This window comes from Schistocerca cancellata, chromosome 9 (assembly GCF_023864275.1).
Source record: "Schistocerca cancellata isolate TAMUIC-IGC-003103 chromosome 9, iqSchCanc2.1, whole genome shotgun sequence".
Taxonomy (NCBI): domain Eukaryota; kingdom Metazoa; phylum Arthropoda; class Insecta; order Orthoptera; family Acrididae; genus Schistocerca; species Schistocerca cancellata.
Genome location: NC_064634.1, coordinates 358301945 through 358317598, shown reverse-complemented (window position 1 = coordinate 358317598; position 15654 = coordinate 358301945). Strand labels below are relative to the sequence as shown.

At 43.2% G+C, this 15654-nt stretch overlaps 1 protein-coding gene across 1 annotated transcript in view; it reads right to left on the bottom strand.

The window, feature by feature from the left end:
* The window catches only part of LOC126100141 (aldo-keto reductase family 1 member B1-like), a 103035-nt gene extending 91439 nt beyond the window's left edge, over positions 1-11596 (bottom strand). Inside the window, exon 1 of the mRNA XM_049910681.1 lies at positions 11503-11596. Coding sequence (XP_049766638.1) covers positions 11503-11577 — 75 coding nt within the window. The 5' untranslated portion in view covers positions 11578-11596. The remainder of the gene's footprint in view (positions 1-11502) is intronic.
* Between the last annotated feature and the right edge of the window lie 4058 nt (positions 11597-15654).

Here is a 15654-nt window from a genome sequence, read left to right as displayed (position 1 = left end):
AATCCTTGTTGATTTTCATAGATGAGATGTTCATATTGGCATAGCCCATTTCTGAGGAGAGCTGTGCAGAGTTCATCTCCCAGTGAATCTCAGACATTGGCGGTAGGTTACGTCTAATGACGTTTTAATATTTTATTGTTTTTTTTTTTTTTTTGACAAATCGCTTTTGGAGACTCCCGTTTTGTCCAACGGATTGTGCATGCATAGTATGAACATCCGATGAATTTTCTTGGTTGTATTTATCAAGCTGGAGAGTTTTTATCTTTTTTCGCCTCTCTTTTTTTCTGTGTTTATTTTGATACTGATGCCGTGTACAAAGATATTGTGCATAGCACACAAACTTATTGAACTTCCTTGATATAAAAAAAAAACTGTTCATGCCCACAAGAAAAGCTAATATTATTTCGCGGTAATGTGTTTTGTGTCGTAAAAATGGTTCAAATGGCACTGAGCACTATGGGACTTAACATTTGAGGTCATCAGTCCCCTAGACTTAGAACTACTTAAACCTAACTAACCTAAAGACATCACAAACATCCATGCTCGAGGCAGGATTCGAACCTACAACTGTAGCGGTCGCGCGGTTCCAGACTATAGCGCCACCCCGGCCGGCCTACAGTAGGTGCTGGAAATGTTTTCCTCTTTCTACATGTTTACATTCATTTGCGAACACCTACAGTCTGGAGCCGCGCGACCGCTACGGTCGCAGGTTCGAATCCTGCCTCGGGTATGGATGTGTGTGATGTCCTTAGGTTAGTTAGGTTTAAGTAGTTCTAAGTTCTAGGGGACTGATGACCTCAGCAGTTAAGTCCCATAGTGATCAGAGCCATTTGAACCAGACTTAGGCGCCTAGAACCGCTCGGCCACAGCGGCCAGCATTATGTCGTCCACTGCTTTTCTGTGAGCCATTTTATCCACTCTTGATTAGCAAGTGGAATGCACGAGCATTGCCTGCTCACTAAAACATTTGTTTTATTTACGAGCCAAACATCTGAAATGTCATGAACAGAGTTATACCGTACAGTAGTGTGGGATTCCTGATGTAGCATATATGTTACTATGTCTTTTTAGACTATGCTTCCTGCATATCACTGTTCCAACAATTGATACTTTGTATTTACGGTTGTTGTGTTGATGACGTGTGGCAGTGATGCTGTGGTGTCCAATGTCGTTTTTACCCCATTTTTCTGTTTTGGTTGTGGTTTATTGCGAGCTCTCGTCTGGCAAACGTGTTGCATGAGCGCATTGTCCACTTTTGATAGTGTTTTCACCAGCGAGCTGTAACTCTTTCTGTAATTAAATTGTTTCGATTTTGTACATGGACCATGTAATCTTCTAACATAGGTGTTTGTTTGAAAAAAGCCTCCTTTCCCTTCAATTTATTATACGCACAATCATTTCCGTTGTATCTTCTACATTTCCCAATGTGAAGTAGGCTTTTATATACTTCTTTGAAATGTACTTCTTTGAAATCATGTGAACTGATGTGGAGCGGAGACATCTAATTGGCTGGGATGGAGGCATGGTTAGGTTAGTGTTGTTTAACGTCCCATCGACAACGAGGTCATTAGAGACGGAGCGCAAGCTCGGGTTAGGGAAGGATGGGGAAGGAAATTGGCCGTGCCCTTTCAAAGGAACCATCCCGGCATTTGCCTGAAACGATTTAGGGAAATCACGGAAAACCTAAATCAGGATGGCTGGAGACGGGATTGAACCGTCGTCTTCCCGAATGCGAGTCCAGTGTGCTAACCACTGCGGGATGGAGGCATGTTTCTTGCCACTGTAGGGTAGTAAAACTAAGTCTCTCTTTATGTGCAGTATGCACGCTTCAATGGTGCTTTTTACAAAGGCTTATCATAATTTTATTTGTTTGACGAAGCCGAAATGGCTAGTGATTTTGACTGCACCGTCGCATGCAACGCAACACGTTTTAACGCAGGAGTGGATATGTTTTCCAATTGTTTTATTGTTGTTTTCTCCTCTACATTTGTATAGTTTGGAGTATTTTGGAAATCAGGCTACCTCTAGGTGATTATATGTTCTATGTCTCAAGATGGTCATTACCGACCGAAATTAAAAAAGTGAGATTTTGATCCAAATCTGGATATATACTAAAGTAAATAGCCGACAGGATTCATATCCCACTGGCCGGTCCATGAAGTGGGTATCTGCAACTGTGAAATTGTGACATTTCGGTCACACGTAACTATGCGATATCAGTTCATTTCGTGGCGAGCATTTTATTCCACGATTGCGTTGGGTTGTGTGTGGGGAGAGAAAAGCTTCGTGTCCAGCCGGCATTCACAGGGTGGCTGGAATCTCGTTGTAGTGACAGAAGGTTAATCAGTAAATCTCACTGCGTCATCCACACCCCCTCTCCGTGTGATCCATCCTTGGTTTCAGTCTGAAAACCTCACGCTACTACCTTGTGTGTTGCGAGAGGGGAAGGTGGGCTGTGGCATCGCTTTGGCCTCGTCACCCGCTGTAGTCATCTAACATTAAATGCGGTGAATAACCGAACGCCACCCATTGGGATATTTTGTGATCTCTCAAAGGCTTTTGGTTGTGTAATCATGAAATTCTTCTAAATAAGCTTAAGTATTGCGTGGGACAGTGCACAAATGATTTAATTCATACTTAACTGGAAGAATGAAGAAGGTTGAAATTAGCAGTACAGATAGTCAGCAGAATCCTCTAACTGGGGAAGTATCAAGAATGGTGTCCCACAGGGTTCAGTCTTGAGCCCCTTTTGTTCTTAATATATATTAACAACTTACCACTCTATATACATAAAGTTGCAAAGCTAGTTCTTTTTGCTGATGATACAAGTATAGTAATCACACCAAAGAGGGAATAATCAGCTGATGAAATCGTAAATAATGTCTCTCAGAAAATTATTAAGTGGTTCTCTGCAAATGGATTCTCGCTAAATTTTGAGAAAACACAGTTTATACAATTCTGTACAGTAAATGGCATAACACCATTGATAAACATAGACTATGAACGGAAGTCTGTTACTAAGGCAGAATACTCAATATTTCTAGGTGTGTGCATTGACGAGAAATTGAATTGGAAGAAACACATCGATGATCTGTTAAAACGGTTAAGTTCAGCTACTTATGCTATTAAGGTTATTGCAAATTTTTGTGATAAACATATCAGCAAATTAGCCTTCTATGCCTATTTACATTCACTGCTTTCATATGGCATCATATTTTGGGGCAAATCGTCATTAAGAGAGAAAGTATTCATTGCACAAAAGTGTGTAATCAGAATAATAGCTGGAGCCCACCCAAGATTACCTTACAGACATTTAATCAAAGAAATCTGGATATTCACAATACGTTCGCAATATATATATATATATATATATATATATATATATATATATATATATATATATTCACTTATGAAATTTGTCATTAATAACCCATCCCAATTCAAAAATAACAGTGAAGTGCAGAGCTACAACACTAGAAGAAAGGGTGATACACACTATTCTGGATTAAATCTCACTTTGGCTTAGAACAGGGTGAATTACGCTGCCACAAAAATCTTTGGTCTTTTGCCAAATAGTATTAAAAGTCTGACAGAGAGCGAACCAATATTTGAAAGCAAATTAAAAGAATTTCTGAATGACAGCTCCTTCTACTCAATAGATGAATTCTTAGATATGAAGTAGTAACTGTAAAAAAATTAATTAATTAATTATTTTGTGCAAAGGAAACTTATGTTAAAGTGAAACGTTCCACATCAGTACGAAATATCGTATTCATTATCTGTGGAACAAGGATTTATGTAAGCATGTGCGATAATATGGCGACTGTGTGTGCTCTACTTACGACTCGACACTTCGGCGCCAGAACTTGTTTTGGAGTGCAGTCTCTGTTGTCGCTCCAAAAATTTATTCAGTCAATGAGTTTATGTTCGATTCTCATAAATTCTGGATGTGCAACCTAAACTGATGACTTAACTCCAATTTATATTTGATTTCTTTGATCTTGTTCAGCGAGGTGTACAGATAAGGATTTCTTGGTGCTATAGCCTCCATCCAATCACCCGCCCATGATGTTCCTCCAACAGTGTTAGTCTCACCCTATTTTGGTAACCTAATTCGTGCTCCAACTACTTTTATTTCACTGCTGACTTTTTCCTAATACGAGGGGCGTTCAGTGAGTAATACAAGTCTTTATTCTCGGCCAATTTCGGTTGAAAAATGCGGACTTTGTTGTGAGACATAGTGGAATATTCCTTCTTGAGCTCCTATAGTTTCATAAAGTTCCGATAGGTGGTGGCGCTGTACGTAGCCTTTAAAATGGCGTCTGTAACGAAGGTCCGTTCCAAGCAGAGACCTATCGTTGAATTTCTTTTGGCGAAAAACCGGAGCATCGCAGATACTCATAGGTGCTTGCAGAATGTCTACGGAAAACTGCCAGTGAATAAAAGCACGGTGAGCAGTCGAGCGTGGCATCTGTCATCACTGCTACAAGGCCGCGCATACGCGTCTGGTTTTTCCGAGTGCCGACGGACTGCACGCAGCTTGACTCCTGCAATGTTGGAACGCACAGACACTCTCATAAGAGGTGATGGACATATCACAATGAAACACCTCGCTGCACAAATGAATATCTCTGTTGGTAGTGCTGTCACTCGTCCACCAGTTGGGGTACTCAAAGGTTAGTACCCGCTAGCTTCCTCGCCATCTAACAAAAGATCATAAAGAGCAACGAAAGACCAACTGTGCGGTATCCTTGCGCGCTACCAAGCTGACCCTGACAACTTTCTGTCGAGCTTCGTCACAGGCGATGAAACATGGGTTTATCACTTGGAACCAGTAACAAAACGGCGATCTGTTGAATGGCGCCACACCACCTCTCCTCCGAAGAAAAAGTTCAAAGGCGCACCGCCAGCCAACAAATTCATTGCGACGGTCTTCCGGGACTCTGAAGGTGATATTCTGTTTGATGTCCTTCCTCATGGTGGCACGATCAACTCTGTTGTATTGTGCTACGCTATTAACGACTTCAGCGCATTCGTCAGCACAAATTGTGCAAGCTGACTTCTTTTCCATGACTACGCAAGGCCTCACACAAGTCTACGCACCCGAGAAAGCTCACAGAGCTTAATTGGACTGTTCTTCCTCATTCACGCTACACCCCGGATCTCGTGCCTTTAAACTGGCTGTGTTGTTCTCAAGGATCACTTTATAGCGCGGAGCAATGCTCCAGATCAACATTTAATATGACAGCCGTGATAATAAACACACGAAACATACCCGACTTATGTGCTTGCTTACATGTGGTATAATAGGTCAGGGGGGTGTCAAAGCCAGCCGCTGTGGCAAAGCGGTTCTAGGCGCTTCAGTCCGGAGCCGCGCTGCTGCTACGGTCGCAGGTTCGAATCCTACCTCGGGCATGGATGTGTGTGATGTCCTTAGGTTAGTTAGGTTTAAGTAGTTCTAAGCGTAGGGGACTGATGACCTCAGATGTTAAGTACCATAGTGCTTAGAGCCCTTTGAACCATCTGAATTTGGTGTGTCGAACCTCTTCTTCTAACAGCGGGACAGTGGTTTGCGGCACTGTTATCTCGATAGTATTTGATCAGATGCCATTCATGACATGTCGCTGTCGTTCTCTTAGAAGCTTGCTTCAAATGCAACAGAAAAAGTATATAGTTCCATTAGAAAGAAAAAGGTTGGTGTAGTAATTTGGTGACTATAAACGATAAAAATTACTTACGACCGTACGATATACGTTTATTCATTCCTCCATATTTTAAATCATTCTGGATACATTTATGGTTGGCCTGTCTTAGCTGTTTCATCCTGTATACACAGGGCATCCCAGAAATGTTGCGACAAACTTCGCAGGGATGCAGAAGGTGTCCTGAGAAACAAAAAGAGGATAGGAACCGGTGTCCAGAAACGTCATCCATCGACGCTACAGAGCGTCGACGCTATAGGCGCCAGAGCCTGCCACGTGGCCACCACCCCCTCAGCACCAAACGTACCTTCGTACAGTGACGGACCGTAAGCGGAACGCCTCGCAATTTTCTATTCTATCGCTTGAGTCTTGTCCCACACTTACGCAGGGTCAACCTAATCGGATTTGGCATGTTAATGTTTAAGGGGTGGCTGGATGCCCTTCCTGCCACCACCCCATACCCACCAGGACGGAATTAGTGTACCCCAATTGTCTGCGTCGAGTGTAATCCATGAAATAGTGCGAAAGTGTTCAGATGTCCGCGAGCCGTGTAACTGAATCGGAAAATGGGGACGAACCCGGTATTCACCTAGCGGGATGTGGAAAACCGCCTAAAAACGACATCCGGGCTGGCTGGCACGTTGGCCCTCGTCGTTAATCCGCCAGGCGGATTCGATCCGGGGCCGGCGCGCCTACCCGAGTCTAGGAAGCAGCGCGTTAGCGCTCTCGGCTACCATGGTGGGTTAAGCGGAACGCCTCGCAATGTTGTTTTGTTATTCAGCGATCTTGACTGACAGCTGCGATCGCCAGTGGAGAAGATGGAGCTAGTTGCTGTGTAGACAGGACTTGTCCCCCGTGAACTCATTGCTCTGTTGCCTTGGTGGATGACGATTTAGGACACAGGTTTCCATCAGCAGTTTCTCTTGTATACCGAAAAACGTTGGAGATTTTAGAAGGTTCCAGGAGAAAAATAAACAGTGGATGGACGCCTATGTCCGAAACCATTATCCACCGAGGCAATGGAGCGTCGCATTCATAGGAGACAAGGCTTGTCTATTATGCAGCAGCTAGCTCTTCTTCACTGACGATCGTGGCGGTGATCGCTGAATAGAGACGTTCGGCATACGTTGGTCAGTGTACAATGTCACGTTAGCTGCCGAAGAGGTGGCCTTGTAGTAGACTCCAGCGCCTATATCTTTGACGCTCTGTAGTCATGGAATGACATCTGTAGACACAGGTTCCTATCCTCGATTTGTTCCTGACGTCGCAACATTTCTGGGTACCCAGTGTTGACGGAAACCGAGTGTTTTCCGTTACAGACAAAATGATTTTTTAATACGAAATTATAGGTGTCCATTTAACAGAGCTCGAAAAGTAGTCTCCTGTGAAATACGTTTTTATCGGTATCTGTTAAGAGGGACAGCAAAACACGAGGAATACCTGGTATTCCAGCAGCGACTCGCCATACAGCAGTGCTGCTCAGTCGTTCTTCGAGTTTTGCTGTCCCTCTTAATAGATACCGATAAAAACGTACATTGCACAATACTAATTTGAGACGGCTCTACGGAATGGGCACGTAAAATTCCAGTTCAAAAAACATTTTGCTTGTAGCGGGAAAGAAATCGACGGTTTTCGCCAACACTTGGCGTCACATGAAAGACGCTATGAGCAGTATTTTTTGGGGGCTGACTCCAGCTACACATTGCAAAAACTAAATTGTAGATATCTGACGAAACAGCAGAGAAAATGTGCGGGATGCCCGGTATATTGTCAGGCTAGGAGAATTGTTCACAGGTACGTCTGAAAACGAAATCGATCATGTTGAAATAAATTCATTTAACTGCTGTCTGAAGCAAATTTGCTCTTACTCTCTATTTATCATACGACTGCGTTCCCACGGCTCTGTCAAAAATGGAAAGCTTATTTAGAGAGTGGAACCGTACAGCCGTCTTTACATGTACAGGAACTGCTCGTGGGATGGTCACATAGTGACAATGACAGTACGTCACTCTCGCACTAGTTATTAACAAATATTGTCTGTTTTGTACAGTGCGTCCGCGAAGTCTCTCCGCAGCGGCGAACGCCACGTGCCTCGACTTGCGTGGCGCGTAAGGTTGGCAGCACATTCATGTCAATGTATAAACTGGGGACCGGGACTGGCTGCTGTTGTGTGACGATGGATGATGACGACGTTGGTTTGTGGGGCGCTCAACATTGTAGTCATCAGCGCCTGTACAAGGTCCAATCTTTCCATTTCCATTCCCGCCACTGCCCGAGTGATTATGAGATGATAAGGACAACACAAGCACCCAGTCTGCGGGCAGAGAAAATCCCTGACCCGGCCGGGAATCGGACCCCGTCATCCAGAGGCAGCAACTGCTGTTGGCTGCAATTATGTTGGGAGATGGTACTCAACATTCTCACAATTAAAACAATGAAATTCATTAATTATATTAATTACAATTAAATAGGGTGTACTCACCAATATTACAGTAGGTGCTGGAAATGTTTTCCTCTTTCTACATGTTTACATTCATTTGCGAACAAATTTACCAATGTTTCAAGTGTAATCGAATGCTGATAATCAATTGTTCAAATGGTTCAAATGGCTCTGAGCAGTATGGGACTTAACATCTGACGTCATCAGTCCCCTAGAACCTAACTAACCTAAGGACATCACACACATCCATGCCCGAGGCAGGATTCGAACCTGCGTCCGTAGCGGGTACGCGGTTCCGGACTGAAGCGCCTAGAACCGCTCGGCCATACTGGCCGGCTAATCGATTGTCTGTTGTTCATCTACTGTCTTTGGGTTTCTTTGATACGCAGATGTTTTAGCCGTACCCCAAAGGAAATAGTCGGGCAAAGACAGATCCGGTGTCGCAGTAATTACTCTGTCTTCAAAGATTTCACTTAAAAGTGGTGAGAACTGGTGTGTTGTATGAGCAGTAGGGTTGTCTTGTTGGGAAAATGAATGACAGACCTCACTTTCATTTAACAGGGTAATAAATGACTAAATTATCTGATAACAATAGACATCGGAAGTGACAGTAGTATCCTAAAAGCCGGCCAGTGTGGCCGAGCGGTTCTAGGCTCTTCAGTCTGATACAGCGCGACCGCTACGGTCGCAAGTTCGAATCCTGCCTCGGGCTTGGTTGTGTGTGATGTCCTTAGGTTAGTTAGGTTTAAGTAGTTCTAAGTTATAGGGGACTGATAACCTCAGATGTTAAGTCCCATAGTGCTCAGAGCGATTTGAACCATTTTTTGAGTATCCTAAAAGATCGCACCAATAATTCGCGCTCGCGTTAAGGCAATCCACAATCCGATTCTTGCTGCGTGCAATGGCGCTTCTCTGAAAGCATGTGGATTTTCCAATGACCAAATTCGTGAATTTTGGGAATTAGCGTAGCCATATAGGAGAAACCAAGCTTCATCAATAAAAAAGGTTCGATCTCAAACACATACACCATGTCTGTTAACAAATCTCTGAAACCATTCTCAACAGGCTATTCGTTTCGCATGATCCGTACAATGCAATTGTTGCACAGCAGTATTTTTATATGGATACATCCCCAGATGTTTGGTTACGGCCTTAAGTGCTGTCGTACGAGAGTCTTTGGCCTCTCGCGATAATCTCCTCACTAATTTTGTTTGACTCCGCAACATGATGTCCCAAAAGTCTCCAAGATTCCGTTCTGTTAAAATTGTGGGCCTACCATTTCGTGATGCATTATGAACTAAACCTGTCGTCTGGAATTTGCGAATTAAATCACGTATAGTGTCACGATGTGTGCACCTCGAGCAGGAAAACGCACTTTAAACTGCTGCCTCTCATGCTCCGTAAGGATTCCCACATGGAAAACCTCTTCCACTAAAAACGCTCTCTCTGCAATAGTTAGCATTCCCACTACACTCGGCCTACACAGGAACTACACAATAACACAAATAATAGCCGCAACGCCTACGCAACTCTACTATCCCCACCCTAGCACTGCAGGTCCGTGGAACACACGCAGGCGAAACTTGAATTGTTCTGCCAAACCTACCTGCCCCGCAAGCCGAGACACGGGAGGCTGGCCGCTGCGGAGTGACTTGGCGGACGCACGGTACATCAGGCTGATACAGCAACCTCCAATTATTGGAATCTGCCTTTGTCACTCACTGCTGGAAACATGATTTTGCATCCTGCTGTGCTGTCACAGTCAAGATTTATGTTTCAGTTAAGTACTGGGTGGCGCACGCAATGTGTTACCAATTGTTTCTTTCGCAATTTACGACGCACATTAGATATCCCGCTGGGATCTCTACAGCAGTACCAGCAGAGCTTGGAAAAACAAATGAGTTACGAAATGACGTGTAATTCACGATGCTGCAGCTAGGAGACTAGTAAGCAGCAATGGCTGACAATGGAAGACTAGCGACACAGCAACGATCGGCAATTGTGTTACTTTTTCATGAAACGAAAAGTCTTGTTGTGTCTCAGAGGCGTTTTCGACAACAGTTTAACACGCGATGGGTCCCTTGCAAGAAGACCATCCACAGATTGTACGATAAATTTGTACAGGAAGGAACAATATCGGAAACGAAGCGACCTCGGCCTAAGCCTGTTTGTTCGCCGGAGAATATTGAAGCGGTACGAGTTGCTGTACAGAGAAGTCCCGGGAAATCGTGTAGAAAGGCAGCAGTGCAACTGGGAATATCCAGACGCTCCGTTCAACGCATTCTTAAAAGTGACCTCCATATGTATCCATACAAGATGACCTGTGCACAGAAGCTCACTGAAGAACACAAGCAGCAGAGACTACTGTTTGATCAGTGGGCGGAGGATAGGGAAGAAACTCTCAACAACGTTTGGTTTTCAGACGAGGCGCATTTTCATTCAGACGGTGTGGTTAACAAACAAAATGTACGCTTTTGGGCCACTGAAAACCCACAAGTGCTTCATGAACGACAACATTATGCTCCGAGGATTACAGCCTGGGCAGCAATTTCCAGTCACGGACTTATTGGACCCTTTTTCTTTGAAGAAACTGCGAACAGCGAGCGTTATTTGAGCATGCTTCGCAATTGTTTCATTCCACAGCTTCTTGCTACTGCCTTGCCATTCAACACGCAGTGGTTCATCCAAGATGGAGAAAGGCCACATACTGAAAACACTGTGTTGGAGTTTTTACACGAGCATTTCGACATGCGGATCATTTCACTGAGGTTTCCAGGTCACTTCAATGGCGGAAAAAATTGGTCCCCCAGTAGTCCAGACCTCAATCCATGTGACTTTTTTCTTTGGGGGTACCTAAAGGAAAAAATTTTCCCGAAACGTCCACGTCATTTAATGGAGCTCAAGATACTTATTCTTCAAGCTTGCAGTGAAATTACGGAAGACATGTGCCGTAGGGTAATCACTAACTTCAGTGTTCGTCCCAAGGAAGTGGAGGCCATATTGAGCATGTGCTGAGTTAGAACAAATCTCCATGGACGGCTCTTCATTGTAGTATATGTTCCTTTCAGATTGTATTGACAATAAAGTTTATATTCAAAAACAAAATGGTAACACATTTCATGCGCCACCCTGTGTAACACCAGCCTTGAAGCTTGAACTTTGCAACTTGTTTACAAGCAGAACAAAATAATTTTTTTTTACATCTCTAATGGGGTACAGAGTAGCAGTACATAATTGAAAAGTCTCGAAAAACACATAAAGGAATATGCTTGACGAGTCTTAGGAGGAACACCTAGCTATATAGCAAACACATTTACGAGTTTTCTGATACTGGCAGAACACTTTCCCGTATATGTTTACCTGCCATGTGCCGAGACCGAGGGCCGGTATGTCCCTCCCGTTGTTGAGCTTCACAGTCGGTGCGAGCGGAGGCATGGCTGGCTGCGGCGGAACTGCTGACTCGTAACTGACCAAGAACAGCTGATAGCTGCGAGACTGTGCCCTCCACTTGTAGCGGATTCGAGAGATGTGAAAGGAGCAGGGAGGGAACAAGATAGGAACAGATAAGTTCAGTACACGCTCATCACAAGGAGAGAGTTTAGATTAGAAATCGTTCAGTCATCTTTACGTGCTGCACTTGATGTAGTCGTCGTCGTCGGCTGATACTCGTATCCGAGTTTTCATTTCTCTCCTGAGATTTCCTTTGTCACGGTTCAGGCGTGGAAGTGTCGTTGATGGCTTAGCAATCCAATCCTAGCGTGGAACAGGCGGCCACAGACGTTACAGCTGATGGAAGGTGGAAGGCGTGGCTGAGCCTGGAGGAGTTTACGTCTCCGGCATTTGTCATTCTCCATTCTTCGACGTTCCAGCTCAAAGTTTTGAAGAGCATTTGAGGTAACTGAGCGCCAGCGACTTCGATCTTCTGCTATTGTGTACCAGTTACGGATCGATGTTCAAGTTCTTCAGATTTTTCTTGTACTGATCCTTATAACGTTTGAGAGGGGCACCTCGTGGCCTTTTAACTGTGCTCACTTCGCTGTACAGCATTTGGGGTGGAAGTCTGTCATTTTTCATCCGCTGGACATGTCAGACCCATCTGAGTTGATACCCAATGATAAGAGTTTCCATGCTATACATTTTTGATTTCTCAAGAACAGCCATGTTGGATATGAAGTCATTCCATTTCAGGATCACGATATATCTTAGCTTCTGTTGGTTGAAGCGTTCTAGTTTCTTCAGATCACAGCACTATAACGTCCAGGTTTCGCAACCATATAGCAGGGTGGAAATGACTACAGCTTTGTACACCATCAGTTTGGTGTACAGTATTAGGTTCAAATGGTTCAAATGGCTCTGAGCACTATGGGACTTAACATCTATGGTCATCAGTCCCCTAGAACTTAGAACTACTTAAACCTAACTAACCTAAGGACATCACACACATCCATGCCCGAGGCAGGATTCGAACCTGCGACTGTAGCAGTCGCGCGGCTCCGGACTGAGCGCCGAGAACCGCTAGACCACCGCGGCCGGCACAGTATTAGGTCTTTATTCAGGAAGACACACTTTGTAAGACGTCCAAACGCTACATAGGCAACACGTAATCTATTATCCACATCTTTTCCAGATGAGCAGTTCCTTCCTAGCTTCCTAAGTAGAGGAAATGGTCCACTTGTTCCAAGGGTGTATCATAAATGGATATGCTGAAATCAGGAACGGAGGAGCCAGGAGATGGCTGCGCCATCACCTTTGTCTTTGGAATATTGATGGAGAGACCAAATCGTTTGTACGCCCTGCTGAAGGAATCAACTGACAGCTGCAACTCTGCTGGTGAATGAGCTGGAGAAGCATTGTCATCAGCATACTGCAGCTCTGTCACACGAGTGGTACTGGTGAACCTTTTTGAATGGAGTCCGGACTGGTTGAATAATCCTCCATCTAACCTGTACTTTAGTTCTATTCCTGCATTGTTTACGGATGTCTGGTAAAGCATAGCTGCCAGATACAATGCAAATAATGTTGGTGCAAGAACGCGTCCTTGTTTAAGTCCACTTGTTATTGGGAATTCACCAGTTGTTTCATTCTGGCAGAGGCAAAAGCCTTTACTACTTGTTTTCTACGATCTAGAAAAGGCCTTTGATGCAGTTCCTAGAGAAGTCATGTGGATGGTCTTAAAACACTTCGGCTGCCCTGAACATTTTGTTGACTTGATTGAAGCTTTCCACGATGATATGACTGGACTTGATGTAGTATCGAGTAACAAATACCAGCGGATAAATGCTCCTACCGAAGCACAAAAATGCGATTATGTTCCTGTCTGACTGAAAAGTGAGATACCAGCTGCCTCATTTTACATTCCTTAGGACCTTTAAAAACATTCCCAAAAAATTTGGCATGCCAACATATTCGCCCTTTTTTAAATGTACAATTCACCTCAAACTCCCACAAGTTGCCCTAAGTGCAACTCACTCACACCTAATAGTCTAGTTCGTAACTGTATGTCGTTCATACCCATGCACTCCCAATTTCCCTTTCTTATTTTGTTTTATTTTTATTTCGTTTACACGTCTAGTTCCGTAGGACCAAAATAAGGTGCAAATCTCCAGGGTCATGGAAAGTGTCAGTACATGAAATTACAACATAAAAGTAATAACAGATAAAACGAAATGTTTATGAACCCAAAAAAGTCAAGCCATACGTTTCAGTAAACACAATCGACAATCTAACAAGGGAATCAGCTTAATTTTTCAAGGAACTCCTCAACGGAATAGAAGAAGTGACTCATGAGGAAACTCTTCAGATTCGATTTGAAAGCGCGTGGATCATTGCTAAGATTTTTGAATTCGAGTGATAGCTTATTGAAAAGGGATGCAGCAGTACACTGCACACCTTTTTGTACAAGAGTTAAGGAAATTCTATCCAAATGCAGATTGGATTTCTGCCTAATATTAACTGAGTGAAAGCTGCTAACTCTTGGAAATAAGCTGATATTATTAATAAGAAACGACAGTTAATAATATATATATATATATATATATATATATATATATATATATATATATATATATATATATATATATATATTGAGAGCCCAGTGTCAGAATAGCCAGACTAGTGAACACCATCGTATCCATGAGAGTCCTTAGTCTTCAATGATTTAATTATTTACTCAATCTCTCCCTTCTCAGTATCACAGAGGAGTATTTCAGACATCAATCTCGGAAAGGCATTTTCCAAGAGATTTATATGATTCCCTGTAGAACCTAAGTTTTTATTTAATTCACGACCAACGCTCAGAAAAATTGTTAAATACTGTACATCAGTAACAGAAATATTTTTACTACGAATTGACTTCATATTGTCGAACTTGTGCAGCTAATCAGACACTTTCTTCACAAATGACCATATGGTTTTGATTTTATCCTGTGAATTATCTATTCTTTTTTGCGTACCACATACTCTTTGCCTTCCTAATAACATTTTTAAACACCTTACAAAACTGTTTGTAATGGGCTACTGTAACTTGCTAGTGACTGCTTCTAACATTTTGATGTAATTCCCGCTATGTTCTACACGATATCCTTATCCCACTAGTCAGCCACCCAGGCTGCCTTTTACTGCTAGTACCCCGTTTAGAACGTTCTAATGGGAAGCAACTTTGAAAGAGCATGAGAAATATGTTAAGGAAAGCATTATATTTGTCATCTATGTTATCGGCACTATAAACATCATTCATTCTTGTTCCTTAACGAGGTTTAAAAAACTCCCTATTGCCGTTGGATTAGCTTTCCTACATAGTTTGTAATTATATGTGACATTTGTTCCAGTAAAAAGCCTTTTAGTGTTAAAATCATGGTCTTAAAGGCCATTTACCCTGTTACTAATAGAATGCCCATCTCGTAATGAGGAATGAATAAAAATATTGTGTATGGCGCACTCACTCATTCAGCCCAACTCGTTGTCATCATCTCTCTGCGTCTCTCTGCCACTGTATCTTGTCACAGCCACAGTCCTCTTCGTTCTACACTACTACTACAGTCTCCTCTCGCTGTCTAACCCTCTTGCTCTCTCTTACTGCTAATAACTCAATTCTTCCTTCCAACTGCAGCTGTCTCTTCTCTCTGTCCCTACCTCTCCCTTCCTCATTGTCATTGTCCTATACTCTGTTCCTCATTATCACTGGCTCTCACCCACTTTCGCTTTCTCCTTCTCTTCATTCCTGCCTGATGGCACTGTCTCCTCTCTTTTCACAGCGCTCATCTGTCACTGTCAATTATTTTCCCCTGCCACTCTGTCCCTCTCTTTCTCTCACACTGCCACTGTCTCCTTCACTCTTTCAATACCACAACCAAAGTCTACTATCTTCAGTGCTTATTACTTTTCCATCTCTTTGCCACTGCCACGTTCTACTTATCTCTCAGCATAAGAAAGCGCTAATACACTCCTGGAAATTGAAATAAGAACACCGTGAATTCATTGTCCCAGGAAGGGGAAACTTTATTGACACATTCC